At 31.7% G+C, this 25,836-nt stretch overlaps 2 protein-coding genes across 3 annotated transcripts; both read right to left on the reverse strand.

The window, feature by feature from the left end:
• Positions 1–12,284: 12,284 nt before the first annotated feature.
• On the reverse strand, positions 12,285–13,125 carry LOC114419009. The gene has a single exon (XM_028384583.1). It carries the CDS (start codon positions 12,967–12,969, stop codon positions 12,580–12,582), a length of 390 nt encoding a protein of 129 aa, XP_028240384.1. The 5' UTR covers positions 12,970–13,125; the 3' UTR covers positions 12,285–12,579.
• An 8,694-nt stretch (positions 13,126–21,819) lies between these two features.
• On the reverse strand, positions 21,820–25,037 carry LOC114418185 (subtilisin-like protease SBT1.4). Of its 2 annotated transcripts, none has more exons than XM_028383406.1 (2): positions 22,583–25,037; positions 21,820–22,497 (listed from the first exon to the last, which is right to left on the reverse strand). In XM_028383406.1, exon 1 carries the CDS (start codon positions 24,940–24,942, stop codon positions 22,615–22,617), a length of 2,328 nt encoding a protein of 775 aa, XP_028239207.1. In that variant the 5' UTR covers positions 24,943–25,037; the 3' UTR covers positions 21,820–22,497; positions 22,583–22,614. The 2 variants fall into 2 exon arrangements, 1 of the variants encoding a protein (XP_028239207.1); XR_003667997.1 differs by having other exon boundaries at positions 21,840–22,037; positions 22,136–25,037.
• Positions 25,038–25,836: the final 799 nt, after the last annotated feature.

The raw sequence follows: 25,836 nt of genomic DNA on the forward strand, positions 1-25,836 counted from the left end.
GTTTAAAATTAATTAATTTTCAAATGTGTAATATCCACGATAAGAAAATCTTAATAAAAAGGAAACTCACTTATGTATTTAAAAAAAATGAAAAAATACATGATAGCTCTAACTATGAATTTGGTTATTGATAATGATAGGGGGAGATCTAAACCAAGAACCATAATTGAAATCACAAAAATATCGAGAGAGAAAGAAAAAAAAAAAAACAGCGAAACAAAATCTAATTTTCCAAGTGGCGGCATTCGAGAGTTTCGTCTCTCATGTTTTATAAACATCCAAGGAACTCAAGACATTCTTCAAGAATGGCTTAGAATGGTTATAGAACGGGCAAAAAAAAAACAAGAAAAATGAATTTGGAACGCACGTATAATGTCTATCTATCAATAGATTCCTTCCCAATGCAGAAACTTTAGGACAAGATATATTGAGCCTATAAGAAGATGACTTAAGACAAGCTACAAATTGCAGGCTTCAAAGTTAGTATAGGCATGGTCAAGTTAAAATTAGGCACACAACAAGGCCATATTAAGAGTCCAAAATGCTCATTTCCTTTATATTTCCATTTTCCACACAAGCTCTTAATATTATCAATCTTGTAACAAAAATAAGGGAAATTGAATGAAAACACAATAAACTAATTTAATGATCGACGTCATGTAGCTGAGGTTTTTGAGCAGCAAAGCAAGCATTTTCTCCATATGAAATTTCCTGCTTTCCTTCTTCTTGGCCTTGTTATCTCATAAAACACTCTTCCAGTTCAATAAGAAATTCTGCGGATAAGGATACCATATATGATATCTCTTGAGCAGTCAACAGCAGCCAAAGGATCACGCTTACAAGGCTAAAGTTTTCCAAATTCTACTTTTTAAGGAAACCCAATATATTATTGGAATTAATGCTACTTGTAACTCGCATTTGTTCCAAAATATGAGTAGTATTATTGTTCTTTCCTACCTAATTAGGTCCAATTAATGAAGTGACCGGAATTGTTTTTTCTTTGATAGGAAAATGTTAAAGGTTAGTTTTGTTTTAATGTTAGCAAGAAAGATTTGAACTCATAATTTTTTTTTAACTATTAGATCAACGTTATAATTTCAAGTGATTAAAATTGTTAGTTTGTAGATATTGTATTAATAATTAATGGATTGATAATTGATATGTAAACTAAACTCTTACATATTCCTTGAAATCGGTCATTCTAATTCTTAATTTACTTTGTAAAGCATTCATTTATTTATTTTTTAAAACATCATTCACTTTTTTTTTCTTTACCTCTTTTCTCCTTTATTAAAAACTAAAACAAATGACTTTTACAAAATCAGAGATTAAATGCAATTTTGAAATAAAAAATTAAAGATTAATGTAAGTAATGATTTAATAAAAATCGGCATTAATTCATTTACGCACATCTGTGCTTGTCTATATGAGTTAATTAAGTTGATGATTAGAATTGATTTCATTCAAATATGATATTGGGAGTTTAACAAGTTTTCACGTATATATGCTTCAATTCTTTCATGCTCATCGCATGCAGTTGTGGGAGGACATTTCCCCTTTTATACCATTCTGATATTACTTTTCATTAGTTAACCACAATTAGTTAATTATATACTTTACTTTGAAATACAAACGAAGACCGCCAAACTTTTAATAAAAGAAACACTAGAATTCCTTTTTTATACTTAACGTGCATTGGAAATTAAAGTGCCATTTCAGCATTTGCATTCCATGAAATCCTAAACAGGTAATTGCTTAGGCGAATGAAGCTGCTTAACGGATAAGTTTATTAGGAAAAAAATAATGATTCATTTACAATGATTTTATATTTAATTAATAGGACAGCTATCTTTTTTTAATATAGAAAATAGGATAGTTTTCATTAATAATAACGAATTTTTTTTCCAATAAGATAGGAATGAGAATGATACAGTAAGAATCAAAATTCTAATTAACTTGATTAAGTTTATCAACAATTTATACAATATTATTTTATATTAAATAATTAAATTTCTTGTTCCACACAATTTACATTAATTTTTTTTTTGTTTTAATCCTTCACCGAAAGAAAAGCTTCATTGGTTTCTTTATTAATCTGGGTTAAGCCAACTAAACTCATCTAAGGGAATAAAGTTCTCTCGTAACACCTTTTTTGTTTTTTCATTCATTCCAATTTGAGACTTTATTTAAAGAAAAAGCTACTTATTATGTAAACCAACATACAGGTGTTGGCACAAGTACCCTTCGTTGATCATAGGATACGAAATCACGTCAACTAAGTAATATTTAGCAGTAACTATTCCTTAACTAATTAGGACTGAAAAGTAACATATTTTTCAAAAAAATGTAGTGAAAAGTAATTAATTAATCATTTTATATATAAAAATATTCTTTACTAATTAATCATTTATATTATTTGATTAACCATTTCTCCAAATTTGCATGCCTAATTTTCATGATGACTTTTCATAAGATCATAGAAGGCACAAGAAAGTTCTTGTAGCAGCAAGACCCAAGCAACGAAAAAGGAAAATAGTAACATATAATTATAATTATATGTTTTATACTTTGATACTTATAGCAATGATCAATTAACCTAATTAAAGTCAATGTCCACAAACGATTGAGGACTAATCAGGACCAGACTATCGTGTATTTCTTTGAGCAGATGATGTTGGGCACTTGGGCCCAATACGACAGTGCTAAGTATCTTGAAATTATATTATCAAATTGAATATGTCATTGGTATATAAACCGTAGTCATCCAAATTTGATACATAAGAACAAAATCAACGTTTTAGTATGCGACACAAGTGTTTGCAATGAGAGCGCAACATCTGGGAAGAAAAGAAAGAAAAAAGAAGATTGATACCAGAGGAATTTCAAAATACCTGTTGCATTTGTTTATATATTTATGACCGTTGAATTTCATCAAATTAAAATACGAAACCATGTACTAAAGTCTTGACTATTAGTTTCAACTTTCTACATAGTCATTGAGAATTTGAGATGGCTATATCTATAGTTAAGTTGTTTGACATTTCAAAGCAAAGAGTCTCATGAGTACGGGAATTGAGAAACGGAAGTTGGTTTGTTTCACATTGAATGTTGGGATATAAATGGCCTTTTTTTGGTAGGTATAGATTCCAACTCCAATAAAGCGAATAAATCAAGGTCACCGAAAGAAAAACCATAGAAAAAATAAAACAACCAGGACTGGGAATTTGTTAACACGCGAAACTATAGTCCTATCTCATATGTCAAATTATAAAAATGGTCATAATAACAGAATTTAAAATTTAATGAGGATCTACTAACAATATAAAATAATTATAATTATTAATCAATTACAAATTTTTATTGATAAAAGTTAACATTTTTTTATTGCTAAAAATAAAAAACAATATCAACAAAAGATTTATAATAATTTATACAACCAAACTTTATCATATATGATAACTATTCTTATAATATATTCTTAATTTTTTAAGGTATAAGTAATGTTTTTCTAAGAGAAGGTACAAGTGATATTAGTTGTACTTTTGTTACACTCACCTTTAAAAGTATAGGTAATATTTTTTTGACTGATTTTTTAAAATATAATTTATAAAATATTTGTTTCGAAAATATTTTTAAAAACAACATCAATAAAAGATTTATAATAATTTACACATTCGGTTCAATCAAGTGAATCAAACTTTATCATATATGATGATAATTCTTATAGTATATTCTTAATTGTTTTTAAAGTATAAGTAATGTTTTTGCATAGAAGGTATAAGTGATATTAATTAGTTGTATTTTTTATACACTTGCCTTTAAAAGTATAGGTGATATTTTGACAATGATTTTTTAAAACATTCACATTTAATGTAGCTCTTGATTTGAATGCTTTTAAAAAAAAATAAGAGTTAATATATGTTTGTTTAAAATTTAGAAAACATTTTTTTCTGAGATTCAAAACTGAAAACAACAAATCAACTATTCCAACCTTTTATAGAGAAGTGAAAACGTAGTAGCACTTCGAGTATTTTTTTTTATTTTCGATACACATTTTTAAAATCTTAAAAATTTAAAAATAAAAACAGAAAATAAACACTCAAACTAAATATCACCTAAACGATGCATTCAAACAAATATGTCAAATTACGAAGATAATCAAATGCAATGGATTAACGCATAAATTCATCTACATGAAAAGCTTTCCAGCAACATAGTAGCATGATCAAGAGCCCATACTCCAGATATTCTTCAACATGTGAATCAATATTCATCAGTACTAGATATTTGTATGTGTGAATCAATATTCGCCTAATCTATCGTGGTAATAGCATTAGGTGATTCATCAACAAAAACTGGAATGGTAACAACCATTCTTGATAATATAGGTATGTGATAACTCTTCATTGAATGTGAATAAATTATAGTGATTAATAAGAAATGCTAGTGTGCAAGTTAACTTAATCATGACAGAGTCGTAGTTTACTAGCCCCTTGTGTGATGACTGCAAGAATCACACCCCATTACAGGTGTAGCTACTCTAAAACTTTAAGTCCAACAAACAATGAAATGATTACCGTCTGTCTCGTTGAAGTTGATATCCATTAAAAATTTCATTATGAAAATTCTAATTTCTCTACTTTGGGTAGGACCGAGACTACACAAGATGTGTGAAATATTATATAAAACACTTGTTTTTTACATCCCTATATGCTAAGTCACATTTCCCATTCTTTCAGGATACAACCAGGGTTGACCTCATCTAATATACATTGTACTTTTTTTTCACACAATTAAAATAAGAGTAACAATAATAGCAAATCAAAGCAACGTCACACCATCAGGTGTCTCTTCACATTTGTTATTAGTCTCTCAATATCTAAATAAGTATGCATCTAGCAATTAACGAAGATTAGTGATTATTGCAGATCTTGAAGCAAGGTACGTACATTCAAGTTTTTGTATTCAATTTTGTTTTTTATCACCGAAAATTATTTTTTGGAACAACAACATATAACAATTTCAAAAAGTGGTATTCAAAACTGTGTATTTTCTTAAAACATAGTTCCAAAAGTTAATTTTTGAAATTGATATATGTTATTTTATAAATGAAATATATAATTGACAATAAAAGATATAAAGAGTAGGGAGGGCTGTACTTAGTAAACAAAGAGGTGCAAATAACACATTGTTTTTATGAAATGAAATTCTCAAAATTTACGACATTATAAGTTATTGCAACTTTGATTAAAAGTTAAAAAATTAATTTTTTTCACTAATGATTTAATATTTATAAATTATGAAACTTGTTAACTTTTTTAAGAATGAATTATATATATTTTGCTTCTTGAGACATAGGAGTGTTTAACTTTAATGGAAGTTATATATATTGAATGGGTTTTATTTAGTACATTCACTTCTTGCTTTTTGTTTTCACTCTCTAGTTAGAGATGTTATGGATTTTTTTCCCATTTAGTCTGTATTGTAATTTATTTTTTTCGGGATTCAGACTCTCCACAGCAAAAAAAAAAAAAAATAGAATGGAAGTTATATATGTTGAGGAAGAAGAGAAAACAATGGAATTGTTACTTTCGTAAATTATGAACATGCATGTGCATTGAGTTTTCAAGTCGAAAACATATAACTAGCTATATAATACCTAATGCATATTTAACCATGTCCTGTTATTCAAGTTATTGAATTTACTTAAAACGAGTTGAAATTAGTTCATTTAAGTCCTAAAAGTATTGGTATCTTCTTGACGTTAGAGAGAGTGTGTTTTAATCTTAACATGCTAAATAAGTAGAATGACAATAATCTGAACCAACAATCTTACAAATCACATCTCACGTCCCAGATCCTAATTTAGCCCCATAATTTATTAGAAGTCCTTCATGCACCTGTGAATGATATTCTTCCGAGTACACTTGCAGGAATAAGCCAACAAAAAATTACGAAGAGACTTATATCCATAACCTGTGAATGATGTGTTTCCACGACACCACCCGAGTATAATTCAAATGGATTAATATATTGACATTAGTGAGAGGATAAGCCACAAAAAAAGCATGAAAAATTCAAATGTCCACAATTTTTCAGCAAAGTCATCTAGGTGCACAACTTAATTTATATCAATCAGATGAGAGAAATATGTGTATTGTGTTTTAATCTCAACATGATAAACATGCCAAACCACAATAATCTGAACCAATGACCTTAAAAGTGACATCTCATTCAACCCCAGAAATTATTATATAGAAGCCCTTCATCAACTTCATCGAAGTCGTTATTTTGTAGTTTGCACAGTAAAAGAAAAATTAACAAAGAGACTAAATCTAATAAACCATTGAAAGATGTGTCTCCAAAGCAATTCAAACGCGCAATGAGTATCCCACCGACCGCTCCACTAACTTTCCATTTTTTTTCATAAAATAAATTAAAAATAATTTTATTTAAAAATAAATAGAATTTTAAAAAAAATAATGAGATTTTTGTAATTAAAAAAATAATAAAAAATAATTTTATTAATTAAAATAATAGTTTTAAAGTAAATAAAATAAGTATATGTTCTTAGGAAATAAAAAGGAAATTTTATTTATTTATTTAGTAGGAAGTAAAATAAAGTTTTTTTTATAATATAATAAAATAAAATAAAAATAAAGTAAATAATAGGTTGAAAGTATCATAAATATAAATAGAAATATATTATGTCAGTTTTACATGTAGATAAGGTTTTTAGGTTCTCTCTTTCTCTTAAATTCATTTTTTCTTCTCCCTCTCTCAAACTCTTTTCTTCTTTCAGCATATACTCAAATATGTTCCCGTAAAACTATGATTGCGGATTCATTAATCATTGGATCATCGTGAAACTTAAACACCAGGTTCGAAACTCATTTTCGCACATCTCCACTGTTGCGATTTACGAAATAATGTTTATGGTGAAAGAAATATCTCTCGCACAAAGCTCTCTTTTCTCGCAAATCATTTTCGCATATCCCTACTGTTGGGATTTTTGAAATAATGTTTGTGGAGAGATAAATGTCCCTCGCACAGAGACAGTGAAATGGAGACTCTAATCCCTTCTCTTTCTCTCTAACGCTTGGAAATCCTAGCAGTGCAATCAAAGAAAAAACTTGATGAATCTTAGGGAACCGCTAGAGACGTCATTTTCCCTGTCGAACTACACATGTGAGCCCGCTTAGAGGTCAGGGATGAGTTTATCGCAATTGGAGTTTATCGCAATTGTACAAATACATCTCACGCAATAAGTGGTGGAATTACGTAAGTTTCATTTATATAATATGTATATCTATGTTGTTCTTTTTCTCTCTATTAATTAGGAATGTGATAACTCACTTTCTATGTGTTATTTGTATTTGGATCCTATGATAATCTCAAACTTTGTATTCGTGAGAGCAGATGATTAAATGGATAGTTATGGAGAACCTCATGCTAGAGGATGCTGAAACACAATGTTTTGATAGGAGGTGACATTGAAACATGAATTTCTGTATTATTTGCATGATATTTTGAAAATGTTACTTTATGTTATTTCATTGCTTAACTTGTTTTCTTTTATATAAAAAAAATTGAATGGCCTTGTTTTGGGACCAAAGATATTTTCATACCTTTATTTAATAAGATTTTAATTTAGTGATTAACGAGAATATGAACATTTTATCCACGTAAGTTATTTTATGTTTATTGAATAAAATTATTTTTCAATTAATTCTGTAATTTCATGTATGATATTATATAAATATTTATGTCAGGATAAAGGATGTCAGAACTCCAAATAAAATAAGTTGGACTCCTCAGAACATGACTTCCATAAAAAAAAGAATTAATTATTTTTTAAAAATAATAGTAAATGAAACTTTTTTATTATAATAAATATTTTAAATGTTTTTTATCTTTAACTTTTTATTAGATATTGGTAGACATGCAAGAAAACTTTTTTTAGTAGTGAAACTAGCTCAAAACTTTTCCTAAGAATCAAATAAACTAATTCTAACACACAATAATCAAGACAAATTGTAAAGAACGTTTTGAGTTAATAATAATTTTTGTGTTTGAATCTTAAAAATATAGCATCTGTTTGGAAATGCATTCACATATTAACGTTAAGTGGATAAAAGATGCAAAAGTTACAACTGATAATTTTTATCTAAAGGTGAAAAATCACATCAAATATATTTTCTGATGTGTAATCCAACACATTGATATATAATTGTGTTAACATAAAAAATATATGTATTCATTTTAATAATTGTTTAAGAGACTAATCTAAATAAGATGAATCAAACTTACATTATATTGTACCGAGTTATTAATGGACTTCTTTGCTTTGAAAGCTGAATATTGGAATATGAATGTGGGCGTTAGGCCGTAGGCGCTTGTCATTCTTCATTTTAGTTAAATTCGAATAATAATTTGATTAACGAGAGTACAACTCTATTTATCAAAATTCGAAACGGGCTCATGTCAAGATAGACGTGACTAAGATGAATTTCTAGACTTGCTTGTTGCCTAACAAATTAACTTTACAGAAAAGTTTGTGTCAGAAGATAGAAAGTAATTACAATGAAAAAGGATGACCCCAACGTAAGAAAAATCGACTTTCAACTTCAAAACAAAATTTATTATCCCTTTACAATCTAACTCAAAAATGACATGCATGCGTCATATCCAACGAATCAGTAAACTGCAAAACATGCCAAAGGCCAACAACTTAGCCTTCAAGAATGACAACACAAGGGGATGACCAACCTGATTTTGCGAAAACAAATTCACCAAAATGGTCCCTAATGCAAATACGTATAGTACAGTGAAGCATTAGGGATGATGATCCATTGCTATTCGCTGCCATTGTTGGCTTTGTCCATTATTAAATACGTATAGTACAGTGGCGCATATGATGATGTTAAATTTTTCATTATTTTCCCTATTTTTAAGGCCTCCTTACTGTGTAGTACTATTATATTCTATATTGTATGATAATACTGTACCCCAAAAAAATATATTATATGATAATAATGTGAATCCTTGGATTGTATTTCTAAAAAAAAATCAATACATTTCATTTTTTGGCGGTGCGGTTTTCAAGAGCTGATTAAGGCCAGGGAGGTACATTCGAAAACAAATCAGATTTGGGAGGTACATATGGAAGGAAAGTGAAAAAGAAATCAAAGAAGTTACTATTAAACTACTTAAAATTGTCGACAAGCCACCCAAAAAAACTAATTTATATTTTTTCTTATATCTTTTTCACTACCTACCAATGGTCCGACTAGTCTCTATATAACTTTGCATAAATCTTTCTCTATAACTAACTCTACATATGGCACAAATCAAAGAAATTTTTTTGGGTAGCTTATTGAAAGTTTTACTTCTTTTTTTTTAAGTTCTTCCTTTTCTCTCCATCCTTAAACCTTTTCTTTTCAACTGCTAAGTTAATTTTGTATCTACTTAAGTTTTACTCTATAGAATCCATGTACATTGAGATTGAGAAAGATTTATGTAAAACTTTCAACTAAGCCACCCAAAAAACTAATTTATATATTTTCTTTTCTTGACTAATTATATTGTTTTAGCAGATAAACGTTAGCGATATATTCTTTATTGTGTACACTCTCTTAAAAACATTTTTTTGATAATAATACTTATAATGTGTTATTAATTACATGATGTTGGATTATCACTTAATTTATATTTTCGACTAATCTTTATATGTCAAGTGTTATTATTTTTTAAAATAAAAAAAATTATTATACAGAAACTAGTCAGACCATTGGTGGGTAGTGATTCAGCCATTCATGACTATATTTAATAATTCATCGTGGCAAACAGGCCTAAACAAATACGGTTGGCTTATACTCTCTTATTGCAATTCTTAAGTTAAACGTCACGTTTCTTCTCCGAATATGTAATTTTCCACAGTCAAAGAGAATAAGTTGAACAATATATCACAATATCAGATTCCATTATTTCTTTTTTTGGGGAATATTATACCTTAACGGCACGACTGTGTGAAGCATCGATTTTGCTGCATATGTTGAGCTACTGAGCTGGAGGAAATATTCATATGGACGAAATTTTCCAAAATTAGAATGTAGATAGATACCGTCGTTTTGTAATTTTGTATGTAAATAAATACGACAAAGAAATCAATATGCGCATAATTGTCATTGAGCTAGGTGTTATAAAAAAAAATGTTTTGAAAAGAACTATAATTAATGTGATATATATTGCAGGTTATGTGCGGCAAAGTTAGTTCCTTCAATCCGCTTCTAACCCGTCGATGATAGAGTGAGGTAGTTTAACCTGTTAAGGAAAATAAGTTTAAAAACATAACATACTACATGCTGAATTATAGGTTAGTCCATGAAACAAACTAAAATAATTAAATGAAAGTGAGTTATATATAAAATGACAGGCTAATTCATCACATCGTCTCAAAAAATAAAAAATATATTAAAAATGTCAATTAATCCAACATTACATAAAAAAACATTAAAAATTAGTAAGATATAGATTAAACTCCAATAAGTTACAGCTAAAACCTAATATTAGATTTTTTTTTAAAAGAATAACTAGCAAGTCAACCCGTATTAAAGTAACTCATCTTAAAGATGATGAGTTTACTGGTTGAGCAGGCCCAAATGAACCGAGTTTTTACATGCAATAGATCAACTCACCCCACCAAAACATATAATTTCGTTAATTTTTACATGAATTTTTTATGACGCCATTATTTTTATGATTTATTTGGGTGGGAAGTATTTGCTACTAAAAATAAAGGACTAGATAAAAAAAAAATAGAAGCGTTTATTTATTTTCTTTCTTTTTCTCTTGAATGATGGACTGAATAGTAAGAGAAAATTGTTTAATTATATATTTTTTTTTATCTTCATGTAAGGCAATATTTTTCAAAGTACAATACACCAGAAACAAATGTTATTAAGTGACCTTAGATATTGGTTAAACAACTAAAATATTTTCTCCTAAATGGTGGAAAGATTTTTATTAAGCCGCATAAAATTGTTTTCGTCATAACTTTTTTTACACTCTTCTATTATCTTTATAATAAATATTTTTTTTCTTTTAACTTTTTTACACTCTTCTATTTTTTTTCTTCTGATGGAAATTCAAACCTCAATATGTTACCTTAGAAGAACCATCAATCAACCTTTAACCGTTTAATTATACTTTTAATTTTAGTATTTTAATGACATTTTTTATCCATAAAAAATAAAAACATATACTAAAAAATTTACAATAAATCACACGTCGTACACAATTAAACTGAGTGAAACCTCGTTGATGTTTTAACATTTCACAATGTCTTCAATTGCCATGATGATTTAGTTCATTGTCTTTTTTATATTACGAGAAATTGCAAACAAAAGCGACCAATGCAGATACAATTGCAATGTGAACATTGAAAAGTCCTTCATGTTGTAGCCAAAATTATAGCTGCGAATCAATTTTTTAAAACTTGATACTTAATCATTTATATTTAGTATTATAAATTTTTAATCATTTAAATTATGTAAGTTATCGCAAAAATCTATTTAATTAACATAAAAATTGTGATGTATCATTTATTCAAATCATAAACCTGCATTATTTTTATTGACTATATATACGGGAAAGGAGAAGGTAAAGAGAAAACAAAATTAACTATAAATTGCTCGTAAAAAAAATTAACTGTAAGTTAATTATACATTAAATTATGGAGAAACAATAGTCTATTAAAAAAGTTATTTGTTTTTTTAAAATATTTTCTTATATTAAGCAGCGTAATTATCTACTCATCTTTTCACTTTTTTCTCATTCTATTTTCTTCCTCAATCCATCAAAATGTCACGGATTTTTCATAAATTGTCACACATGTAATAAAAATGTCAATACGTACATAGTAACAAATGACAGAGTTATACTCCCCAGCCTAAAGAAAACTTGTTATATGACAATAAATTAACTAGTTAATAACTGTAAAAGTAAGTTTAGACTTTAGACGCTGGACTTACAAAACAGATGCAATTAATACACCATTTACTATAATTAATTAACAAGTTACTCCTCTTCTTCATTCCTTAAAATATTTTCCAGTAAGAATATTAATTCTTCAATCAGGATTAGCGTTCCCCAGATCTTAGAAAGCGTAAAGTGAAGCTCCAAAATCTGAACTATATATATACTAGTATGTAATCAAGACGAAGAGACATACATACGTATATACATATCTCGCTAGCCATTCATCATCTCCCACAAAGATAATGTGACAAATTATAATTAGTTGGCTAGTGTTTCTATATAAACGACTTCAACTTAATTACATAAAGACGCAACCTAATAATTTTCGTTTCCCTGTAAATAACCCCATTAATTACAAGTTCGTCAAAAACCAAACCATCAATAAAAGAGGGAGAGGGGAAGAAAAAAATAAAATTTTCATAGAGTAAAACAAATGGAAGGATATAAGGAACTTGGGTTGAGTCTCCTTATACTTTATCTTCCAATATAATTACATATATAAAAGAACATAGCGAGAAAAAAGAAAAAAAAAAAGTTAATTTACATGAAGATGGTTCTGGGGCGATGATCTGATCCAAAGCGAGAAGGGTAGGTAGACAAGTTAACCCCAACGGGGATTGCAAAAGTGCTTTCCATGAAAAGACGTTGCTGAAAGGTTTCAATGGTGGACCCAGCTTCGACCAGATCCTTAACGATGTTTCGGTACTGTTCCTTAAGCCTCTTCAGCATGCGAACATATTGCAACTTTAGCCACCTTAAACGCATCCTCCGAAACATCCTAAGTATCCCCGAAATTCGCCGCCGTGGCTTCTTCCCGCCTAGCCGCACCGTCTGCACCTTCCTCCGCCGGAGCAGTGGGACCCTCCGCCGGAGCTGCCACGGAAACATCGAGGGTTGGTGTTGATTTGGTTCTTGGTGATCCACAGCCATGGTAAGAGCATGTAGATGAAGAGAATAAGGGAGAGAAAGCGCAGAAGTTAAGTTACGATTTTTTACAACACAAAAGGTGTTTATAAATGGGAACCATAAAATTTGTACTACCCGGTGATGTGAGTGACATTGATAGACTCAAGGGTTGACGTAAATAATACCAACGCATCTTTGGGGAAACCAAAGTTATTCAAAGCAGTACTTTCATAAACTCATTATTTTATTACTAAAATGAAAAATTGTTACTAATATTTGAGTAATAATAGAATTTGTCATTACAATTTACACCTACTTTTTTTTTGTGTGCGTGTAAATCATTACAGTACATGCATTTATAACAAAAAGAACAAAATAAACAAAATTTCATGAATCTGGTTATCAATCCATCAAATATTTTTCTTATGTAACAGCATATGTCAATTTATTTATTTATTTTTATATACGGGTTTTGGGGAAGATCGAGGTTAATGATCGATTGTAAGTTTAATAATGAAAGAGGGTCACGCAAGTTTTAATTTAAGGACTTATAATAATTGAGGCATCGACGAATAATGGCCAGCAGGATTTGCCATGTTGCTATAAACAAAAATTGAACAGGAAATAAATAAGTTGTGGCATTTTAAGATTAAGACATATAAACTTCAATGATAACTTATAATAATACTTACAAATAACATTAGACATGCTGGGCTAGTTAGTAGAAGTCATTTTCAAAGGTCTTATAATCTTATCTAAGCCAATCCTTATTGTCGATTACTTTAAATACTGCTTACGTTTTTGCATGCTTAAAAGAACTTTATATTTGTAAAAGACGAGCATGTTTTGTGAAGTCATTAGGAATATGTACTTATTGATGAAGAATTTGATTATTTAATACGAGATGAAAATCATTGACTAAACTGGTGCATGTTTAACTAATTTACCCGCTTCAGAATCATTGAATAGCATGTGTATATAGATGATCTTAAAGAAGCCTTTGCTTGTGACTGTAGCATTTCTAGTTTTGGGGTGGTGGTAAGGGTAGGGGGGTGGGTATGGCAGACACCATAGCAAGAAGCGGAGAAAGGTATTGGCGTTTTGGGTTTGGGATTTGGAAGGACGTTAGAGTATAGTGTAGAGGGTGCACATGGCCACTAAATTTTTTCTTGCGTGTAACAGGTTGCATAAACACAAGCAGGTGGCGTGCATAGTCTTGTCACATGGATGTCGCTTCCATTGCGCAACATCCTAATAATAGGATGACTTAATTCTAGCTGCATTCTGCATGTTTTATCATGTTATTTTATTTCTATCAAATGCGCGTCACACCTTTTTTTCATCTAACAATTCTTTTAAAAAGAAACTATTTCTCTTCAAAACATTTTTACGGTGATACATTCTTTTTTTTAAAAAAAATACTCAAATAAAATTTCAAAAATACATCTATGATATAAAAAACATGTAAATATGTCTAAAGTATAGTATATATTGTTAGTTAGTAATTAATGTGTTAAAATCAATATTGGATCGTTTAAATAATATTTATCTTTCCAGATTAATTAATCCTTTCTTCTTATGAACGGAAGGTTTAAGATAAAAAAATATCGTTAATTAAATTCAAATAGATAATGAGTTAGTAATAAAAAAAAAATAGCTAATGAGTTTTTTTTGGACTTTCTCAATTATTAAATTCAAATCATTAATTAGTACTTAATATTTAAAAACAATATAACAAGTTAGCATAAAATAAACCTTTAGAAATATTGTTTAAAAATGACTTAATATTGACTTATGTAAATATTAATTTAGAATATTTATTACAATACAAAACATTTTAATCAAGTCATAATTTTCATATTAAAAATTAATTATACTATTTATAACATATCTTAATTAATTAATATTTTAAAGTTCAGTAGTTGCGTATTTAAAATAGTTTAAAAGGGTATGTCAAAAACCAAAAGTATGTTTCTTATTCATTTTTGTCCGAGAGTGTGTTTAAACTTTAAAGGCTGAGTCAATTGCTTATCTTATTGAAACCTAGATTATTTTGGTCCAAGAGAGGGCCTACGTGGGTCCAGAGAAGTCCACAAAGGATCCCTGTTCAAACGAATGGGAAGGGAAAGGGGAAATAGGAACGGGCCAGAACATTATCTAGAGATAAAAACTCAGTCTCCAACCATCTTTGTAATGTCTATGATTTCTATTTTGCTTCTCGCCTATAATGTTTGGATAAAATTTTGAGTGACATGAATTTTGTGAAGTAACTAGTATTAACTTTTGCATCAAAATAAGAGTTGGACGTGAAAATCAAACAATTCGGGCGTTTCCAACACCATTCCAAACGCGCATATAGTTGATATTTAATTAGGTGAGCATCCTTTGCAATTCCTATAAACACATCAGCAGCATGTTTGTTTCTTGTTTCCAAATCTACATGTTCTTAGGGCAGACAATACTGTGTGGGAGTTTCATAGGCATGGTCCCTAGCTACTCCCTAGAATCCAGAGTTTGATACAGTAGTAGTAACTGACACCTTGTAAATTTTCCTATCTCACTCATTGATCTTAAGCTCAACTCCAATTAGACTTTGTTCTTTCACTTTATATCATATAAGCAATTCATGTAACAATTTACAGATTATTGGAGAGTAATTAATAATGGTAGTGTATTTGGATTAGGTCCACTTTACACATGGACAAAAACAAAATCATTTTTCTCATAATCAATTCCAATTTCAAAGCAATAAATAGTTATTTTCACTTTTATTTTTATTTTTTATCATGATTTTAGAAGTCAAAATTAATTTTGGTAGTGTTAACTCGTTGGTAAATGTACCAATTTGTCATAAGCAATAAAGTTAAAATGAAAGTCCAAGGAGAGATTTGTTTATACTTAAGTGATGCAAACTCAATTATTAAGCAATTAAAAGACAAAGAAAAGATAAAGAATGGTAAGTGTAAAAATTAGAGTAAAGGAAAAAGAAAAAGATAACAAGAAAAATAAACAATAATTTAAATACAAAAAGATGAAGTGAGAATGTGATAATGTTGGGACCTAACATGCCAAAATTACTTGTAATGTAATGTTAATAATTTTCTCTATCTAATGAAATTCATGTTTCCACCAACATCTACCAAGATACTCTATCTTTAGTTTCTTTCCCGCACAAAAAGTTTAGTTTATTTATCCTTTTTCCCCAAATTTCTTTATAGAGATAAAAATAAAAAATCGCATTAAGATAAGATATGCAAAATTTGTGCAAAACAAATATCAATCTATTTCTAGCAATGAATTATTTAAATACTCTTCTCCAGTTCTTTAGACAATAATCATTTTTCAATACATTACCCTCTAAACATAATATGGATGATCAAACTATAATAAACATAAAGCATAAAGAAGAATAATAGAAACAAGATTGAATTAAATAGATAATGAAATAGAATTATATTACAAGAATTTGACCTACTAGGCTCCCAACAAGGGGGAGCCATGAGGAATGTTACACTTCAAAGACGAATATGGATAGAAGATGGGGTTGGATGACTGAGAAAGAAAGGGAGAAATGATTAAAGAATGAGGGTTTCTCCTAAGGGATATGTTTAAGCTCTTTGAGACTCAGTGTGTCTTTCCTTTCTGCTTCCTCCTCCTTATATAGGTTTCATGTAGATTACTTTTCATGCTGACTTCGCATGCCTTTGGACTTCAATGTGAGCTTTCTTTGCGCCAGGCCTGAATTGTGCGCCAAGCGAGTTGTTCAATTATTTCAATTTTTCTTCAAGATTTTTTTCTTTCAATTTTTGCACCAATTTTTCTTTAAAGTATTTGAAATCTTCTTTTTTTGACTTCAGTTAATCAAAATTGCAAAGATGTTAATTTCTTCGTTATTTCATTAAAAATAATAGCAAAGTGAAGAAATTACACTCATTATTAGTCAAAATTGACTATCAAATTAACTCATATTTCACAGTTATCAAGTAGCTATTCAAATATACTAAAAATAATAATGAGAAAATATTTGTAGAAATAAGTCAACCACTTAAATTAATCTAATACTTTGTAGAATTAGTCTTTGATTCTTAATCAAAGATACTCAAGTTCAAAAAAAAAAAAACAATAATGAATTGTTCAACAAAATGATTGTTTTTTATTTTATTTTTTTGGGTTAGATTTGTATTTTAGTGCTATATGAAATGCTTTTCACTATTCTAGAACTCTACTATGGAGTTCATTTTTTTTAACTCGAGTATCCTTCAATCGAGAGTTGATAACTAATCTCTTAATATAGTGAGATCTCCATTCAAGGAGTTGACATCTGTCAGCATGTGTTTTTTCATACATACCACGCACTCATTAGAGATTGAATTGCATTAATCATCAACTTCAATGAATTGCATTAATCATCAAAGGAATTCTATAGTAAGTTAGTAGGATAGTCTCTAAGAACACAACTTATTTATTTCATGATCAATTTTTGTTTATAGCAACATGACAATTCCTGCTTAACGATGCTGCTACATGAATTAAGCACCGGTTCTTCTTATCCTGCTAAGCACCGGAGCCTATTTTATATAGTGCTTAACAGTTAACACTTATGAGCCCAGTAAACAGTTTTTAATAATATAACGTTTATATAATAAAAACGGTAAAAGTAAGAGCTGTTGGAGGATAAGAAATGGTTAAATGTTATACGTAGTAAATTTTAAAAATTTACTGGATTGGAGGAACGAATTATTTGAATTATAAAAAGTAAACATAAATGATGTGTGCATTCATTTTAAAATCGTAAAAAAAAAAAGGTTGCTAAACTGGAGATGAAGACCCTTTTTTCCCAATGCTGAAATCCCGTTGTCTATGCTTGCGTCAATAATTTTGTTTGTCACTAAGTTGTGAAAGGAAGTCTTATCTTGTCATAGGACCTTTGGTTGAAATTATTGAACCCAATTGTGAATTTTCACCATTGAAAGACCAGTACACTCCCCTAGGTACATGATCACTTCTCTGTTCGTTGGGGCTAGCTTTTGATAGAACAAGTTCAAAACTGTTAGGAAGAAGTTTGACTGCAAAATGTACATTACGTGTCAGGATCATGTACAGTTTATTTTTAAATTGTTCTGGTCCTTGAATTAAGCTTAACCATATATCAATTTCTTTAAGAAAATTAATTTTAACCATTGAATGTATAAGTTATTATAACTCCTTGTCGTGCAGTTTTATTTTAAAAAGCAAAAATTCGTATAATAGTTAGCGTGTATCATATTAATCACAGATCAGAGATGTGGTGCATGGGAAGACCTGGCAAGAAAAATAATACATATGTACTACATTTTTTCATATAAGAAATGAAAGAAAGAGAGAAAAGAAGAGACAAAAAGTAAAAAATACTGTAAGTGATGTTATGGGATAATGAAAACAATGTACTTATAACTATTGTAGACATACTTGGTGATCGAGTTCTTGCAATTATGTAAGATGGAGACATGCACATTCGATACACTAGTCCAATCCAATTGATATACAGTTGGATAGACAGAAAAAGAACCAAACCAAACAGAAAAGAATTGTTGATACGGAAAATAATGACCACACTATTATACAACAAGGTTCTCGTTGAAATCCTGTATTGGTGTTATCCAAGCACATCTTTCTGTGAGCTCGTGACCCTGTCTGTTTACTTTGTCTACTACCCGAAAATTTGACTATGAAACCTGCATTCTTCTTGTCCTGACATTTAATACCCTTTTACATTCGAAAATTGCATTTTCCTTATATAAGTATATGGTAAAAATATCGTTCCTTCCATCCAGATTCCAGAATATGCCATAAAATGCATCACAGAATTCACATGAGCCAAGTTAATTTGCACATAACCTGCAACTCACATAACAAAGGCACTGATGATATAAATAAATGAATGATAAGAAAGAGAATAGCAAATATAACTACGAATATTATGCATAAGAAAAAGGTATTTAACCACGAGTATCATCGCAATTTTTTACCTTAATTTAGTCAAAAAGTACAGCTTACGAATTATAATAATTGCTTATAGAATCGTTACCAACAAAAAATTGCTTATAGAAGTAATTAAAAAGCGAGTACAGTGTACCGGTGTATGTTTTTATTATTTTTTTATAAAATCTGTCAGAAAGAGAAAATAAAAAATATACTACCACTAAAAATTTTCTAACAAGAACTGAATTAAAATATGGCCTTTGGCTTGGAGTCACATGAGGGACAATCTTTTTGCATGACACATCTGACATAGTAATAGTATCTAAACAAAAATTTCAGATCCTCTCCAGTTATGTTCTTTAAACTGCATGGGATCTTGGCCCTTAAAACGTTGAGTTTGTTTTTATGAAAAAGTTATCAATGACAATAGCTGTATACTGTTAACAGGGGCAGTTGGATCCAAACAGTACCTGACGCCAAAGAATCCATATTTGTAAACAAATTATAACAGGGTACAAAAAATATGGGTAAAATGTTAAGACGTACCAGCAAGGTTGGACATTTTAAACAGTAGTATAACTGTGTTAATTGGTTGACGAGAGAATATAATTGTACAAACTTGCATCTACGTGTACTCGTGCGAGCCAGTAATAGCCATTTACATAATATATGTATATTGTTGCAAACAATAATTTAAGTCAAATTACCTATTCAATTTTAGCTCCAAATCACCTGACACCTTAATTTACATACTATATATATGTAGATTGTTGTAATTATTTTTTTTATGATAAATATATTGTTAGAAACTCCCATTGTGGTCATAATTTTCCAATCTAAATTGCGACCTATCGGAGTTAGCTATAGTGTTTCGAGAAGGATTGCCTATATAAAAGAAATACTACCTCCAGTCTTGAACAGAGAAAAAACAAAACAAAACAAAAACCACTTTGCACAAAGTTTGGGAAAGCGAATAAGTGAGCTATCTTATGCACACACACTTAGTTTCGTAAATGCTCAATTTTATCTCCGTTACACGATTTAAGCTGTTTCCCCCTCTCAATCTCAATTCACAAACGCACGCACTAAAGTGAAAGTGGTACTACTACTATTACTACTAGTATTTCATACTGGTTACTTCCAACTTGTTACTTTGCTTTGTCACCAGAATGAGTGCTCACCAAAAAGAAAAAACATAACGCACCAACGGTGAACTTGCTCTGGCTCACCTCCTTCACCTTTGTTATTTACGTATGTATATTAAATATTGGTCTGCAAATATTAATTTCTCAATAAATTTTGTCAATAATTTCATTTAGGTATGACAATGTTAAAAGAATTTCTAACACTAACTATTACCGTTACTATTACTGTCTCATGTGAAAGAGACATGTGACTTATATAGGAATTAATAAATAATCAAAGACTAAATTATAATTGAATTAAATAGGAGAAGTTTTTAGAGATAACTACTTGATGAAAGTAGTGATTATAAAGGAGGTATTACTAATGTGAAATAAGGTCTCTTTCCTGATAGAAAAGTGTTTTTTCTAACACACACTTACGTAAAGAGACAAAAAGAATAATTAAGAAAGTCAAATCTTATTTATCCTTCTTTCAAGGAATTAAAGTGGCTGAAGAAAAATTTCATTATGAAAAAAGATACACATTGTTTATCTATTATTCGTGAGAATTATATATTTCAATATCATATTGATTTCCTATAATTGTTAATCTAAAAAACCATTAAAATTTACAATTGTCACTTAAAAAAATGATTTGACAAGCCTTCCATGAGTCCTTAACATCTCTTGAACAAGTTTTTGGATGCATTATTTTGTAATTGCGGTCTGTTATTTTGGTAAACTTTGTACAACTAACTCATGAAGAACTTCAGTTGCAGTAATGTAATGGAATGCGATACAGTTTGAATCTATCTGTTATTGCACATGTATTATATATATTATTCTGTTATATTTCACTATTTGGATTAGTTCATTGAATAATTTGAATGCTGATATCGTTTTTTAAAATGCAAAAAAAAAAAAAAAAAAAAAAAAAAACCTGTTTTATAATTAAAATAATGAAAATTTACTTAAATTAGATCTTCTATGTTTTCCATTAATTAGTTCATGTACCAACATTGTTAACTTCTTCAAAGTTTTGGGATAATTTGTAAAATTGTTAAGCTTTCCTTTTCGAAGATCACAAATCACATGATTGCAAGTCTTCCAAGAGTGCTTCAAGTGTACTTGTTAAGCCCTCCTTTTGTAAGATCTACTAGTATATCATTGATTGCAAGTCATTTTTGTAAAATAAAAAATAGTACAAGCACATGCGGTTTTATAGTAAAGGATTTAGTATACATTGGTGAATAAAAAACAAACAATCAGATTTTGGATTAAATTTAGATAGCTAAGCTTTTTGTTGATTTGTAAGGTCATCTAAGCACACAAATCATTAGCCTTTCTCAAAGATACCAAGGTAGCAGTAATAGGAACAAGCAGACTACAATAACATAAACCAGGAAGAATGGGAAAAGCTGTGACTAATGAAGACTCTGTTGCCCCTACACCATATGAATGAAGGAATATGAAAGGTATTACAACTTAGGACTTTGATTCATTCTGTCATTAAAATTAATCAAAATTTGAGCTGGGCTGTCAATGGATATGAATTTTGATGAATACCAGAGATCTCTATAAGATCTTGTTGTGATAGCTTTGGAGTAGAAATAAGGCTATTAGAATAAGAGCATGTTTGGTTTACCATCCAACTTGCTGTCTATGTATTTGAAGACAAAATCCAACGACAGTATGTGGACATAGATATGAGGACATCCAACATGCACTAACATTGTGACAATATGAGGACATATTCTTCAACGACAGTGCTCATAGCCTTGGAGTTTGAAAAATAACACCATATACATCTTGTTTACCATGACATACCCTTACATATCGCATGAGGCATGTGTTGTGTGTTTTTAATTTTAACATGATAAATACGTAGAACCACAATAATCTGAACCAACAATCTTACAAATCACATCTCATGTCACAGATCCTAATTTAGCCCCATAATTTATTAGAAGCCCTCCCATCAACTACTTCAAAGTTGTTCCGAGCACACTTGCAAGAAACAGCATACCAATAACGTATTTTAGTAGTTTTTCAAATAAGGCAATAAGCTTACAGATAATTACAAGAGACTTAAATAAATCTATAACCTGTGAATGATGTGTTCCACAGAAACACCCGAATGCAACTCAAATGGATGATGAGAGTCCACGGCTCCATCAGGCACCAATTGACATCAGTGAGAGATACGCCACAAAAGGCATGAAAAATTCAAATGTCCTTAGTATTACGGACTGCCATATACATATTTTCAGCAAATTCATCTAGGTGCAATGCTGTCATATTGATCTCGTTCAGCATGACATACCCTTTATATCAGTCAAATGAGACATGTATAGTGTGTTTTAATCTCAACATGATAAACATACCAAACCACAACAATCTGATCCAACTACCTTAAAAATCACAACATCTCATTCCCGCAAATTATTAGAAGCCCTTCATCAACTACCTGGAAGTACGTGGTTATTTTGTAGTTTGTACAATAAGCCAACATGATAAAAATTACAAAGAGACTAAATCCAATAATCCATAACCTGAGAAAGACGTCGTCTCCACAGCAATTCATTCAAACGGACGATGAGTATGCACCGCTCCAAGTAACAGCAATTGGACTCCTCACAACATGACTTCCATCAGTCCACTCAATGGAGCCAAAACTCTCAGAGCCATCCAACTTAACTCTACTAAACGTGACCTCAAACGCCTGTGTCTTGTTTTCGGCACTGAACACAATCGTGCTGGGAGACACACCAACACCAACACCAGGTGGAGGATTGACCTTAACAGTGTAAACAGCATCAACCTCGCTTCCCACATTAGTAACAACCCGTTTATTCTTGACCAAATCACCTTCCCCACCCAACTTCACCGCGAAAGAAGGGTAATTCAAGTCACCGGGACTCGCCAACTTCCCAGTCCTCCCCACTTTCCCTTCACAAACACTTTCAGCAGCAGGCTCTCTAGTGAAAACCGCAATCTGATTAGCATCATACCCAACAGAACACAAGAACGCCACATAGTCACCAGTGTCCAAATCATAAACCAAGCCAGGGTTAATAGCCCTATTGGGATCAACATGTCCAGCACCATGAATAAACGGATTTGACTCCTTCCCACTTCCAAGATCCTTAATGCTCCCCCCAGAATTATCCACATTATAAGCCGTGGTCATCAATGCAGACTTAATCGCCGCAGGTGACCACTCAGGATAAGCCTTCCTAAGCAACGCAGCAATGCCGCTCGCATGAGGACACGACATAGAAGTACCCGAAATTATGTTAAACTCGACCCTCCTAGGATCAATGTCCAAATCCGTGGGCCCCACACGCCCAGTCCACCCTGCTAAGATATTAACCCCCGGAGCAATAACATCAGGCTTCAGAATCTGCGATGTAAGATGGTTGGGTCCACGGCTAGAAAAGGAAGCAACTTGAGGAGCAGAAGGTTCTGAACCACCAATCACAGTTCCTCTGAACTCAATCGTTGCTGTTGGGTACTGACTCAGCTTTATATACTCCTTAATCTTATCCCCAGCGGCTTGACCCACCATAGTAGCTGCTAAAAGATGCGCATCTGCAAGAAGCTCTTCACCGTTGGCTTCAGTGTTGGCCATAATCATTCCCAACCCACCAGCAAGTTTCACTGCACTTCCCTTTTCAACTCTAGCATTCCCTCCTCTGTCACAAACAACAATTTTTCCTTGCACTTTGGAAGATTCTAGAGATCCCATGTAACAGTACCTGCTTCCACAATCCTTAGCGTAAACCAATGGAAGCTTAAAATCAGGTAATTTTTCGCCGTAATACAAAGACACCCCACCGAAGACTCTTCCGTCTCCGAGGATCACGTCTGCCGGAAACTCTCTGTCGACGGTGGAAGCTCCGACGGTTAAAATCCACGGTGCTATGTTAACAGCGGTGGAAGGACCAGGTCCTGAGTTTCCGGCGGAGCACGAGACGAGAACGTTGTGTCTGGCAGCGCCGAACGCTCCCACGGCGATTGAGTCACGGTAGTACTGGGGCGCGTAGCCGGACGCGCCGACGGAGAGCGAGATGACGTGGACGCCGTCGGAGACAGCCTCGTCCATGGCGGCGAGGATGTCAGAGTCGAAGCAACCTAGCTTCCAGCAGATCTTATAGGCTGCGATTCTTGCTTTCGTAGCCATTCCTCTGGCTTCGCCCTGCGCATAGTGGAAGAGGCTTGCGTTGGAGACGACGGCGCCTGCGGCGGTGGAGGCGGTGTGCGTGCCGTGGCCTTCGGTGTCGCGTGGCGATTTCGATTCCTGAGATTCGTCGATTGGTCTTTCGAGGTAGGATTCGTAGCCTTTGTAGAAGGCTTTGGCGCCGATGATTTTGTTGTTGCAGAGGGAGGAAGGGAAGTCGGGTGAGGATTGGCAGGAGCCTTTCCATGAGGAGGAGGAGGAGATTGGGGAGAGGTTTTCGTCGGAGAAGCTCTTGAGCTCCGGCCAGATTCCGGTGTCGAGGACGCCGACTATTACGTCGTCGGCGTAGTCGGAGTTGGGCCAGAGGCCAAAGGAGTCGGCGAGGCCGAGGAAGCGCGGGGTGTGGGTGGTGTGGGGATGGCGGATTTGGTCGGGGAGGAGGGCGAGGACGGAGGGGTGGCGGCGGAGGAGGGAGGCTTGGGAGGGGCTGAGGCGGACGGAGAAGCCGGCGGCGGCGGAGGAGTAGGTGTAGAGGGGGGTGGCGGGGGGTGAGGAGGGAGGGAGGGAGCGGAGGATAGAGGAGTACCAGGTTTTGTGTGAGGTGAAGAGACTGGGCTTCTGGGATTGCGCCACGTGGATGATGTAGGTTCGTGGAGCGTCGTCCGATGAGGATGAGGAAGCAGAGAAACACAAGGACAGGAATAAGAACAAGAGTGAGAATGGAGAAGCCATAATAATGATATTAGTGTTGGGTTCCTTCACTATTGGAGGGATGGTTAATAATGACCTAGTTTCGTGTTCATTGGTTGATCCAGATACAACAAGAATTCTGGAAGCTGAACAAGAGATACTATTCATGTAATAAGGGTATGCTTCACAGTGGGTCCCAGCCAGTATCCAATAATTGAGTGTTTCTCATCTTTTCCTAGCAATAGACCAATAAAAACAATGTTTTTTTGTATTTTACTACAAAAGGTTCTGTACAGGAAGGATGGGTAGGGTATGACATGAAAAAGATCATTTGGATCTGTATATTTATTTATTTATTCTCAAATATTAATGGTTAGAATTTAGAATGATAGTTATATTATCAAAGAGTATGTGATTATTTATTTATTTTTTTCTTTCAACCATTTAATTTATCTTATATTTTTATTTGTTAATCAATTTGTATTATTTGACCATGGATATTGGGTATTGATATTATCTCTTTCAATATTTTTTATTTTCTTGTAAAATAAAAAATAAATCCATCTAAAACTCAAATTTGGTAATTAATATGGATTTTTTACGTTAGGTTATATTTTATGGCTAGAATTTCTGCAAAAAGAAATATTTTATGGCTAGACTAATGCACTGCTGGGCTAGTGGACCGTTTTAGAGTTTTTTTTTATGAAACAATGTCTAATCTAATCAACTTTTTTAACACTATCATTTCTATGTGAATATTTTAAAATGTGACGTCAGATCTTGCAGATTTTATGTATAAAAGAAAGATCTTGCGTATGAGGTGAGTGATATGAATTTTTAAAATATCCAGATCGAAGTTATCAAGGTCGGGAATTATTAAAAAAGATTAAAACATCACGTTTGAGGCACACGAGCAATGCGTGTTCAAATATTTTA

Source organism: Glycine soja, chromosome 7 (genome assembly GCF_004193775.1).
Source record: "Glycine soja cultivar W05 chromosome 7, ASM419377v2, whole genome shotgun sequence".
Classification (NCBI taxonomy): Eukaryota; Viridiplantae; Streptophyta; class Magnoliopsida; order Fabales; family Fabaceae; genus Glycine; species Glycine soja.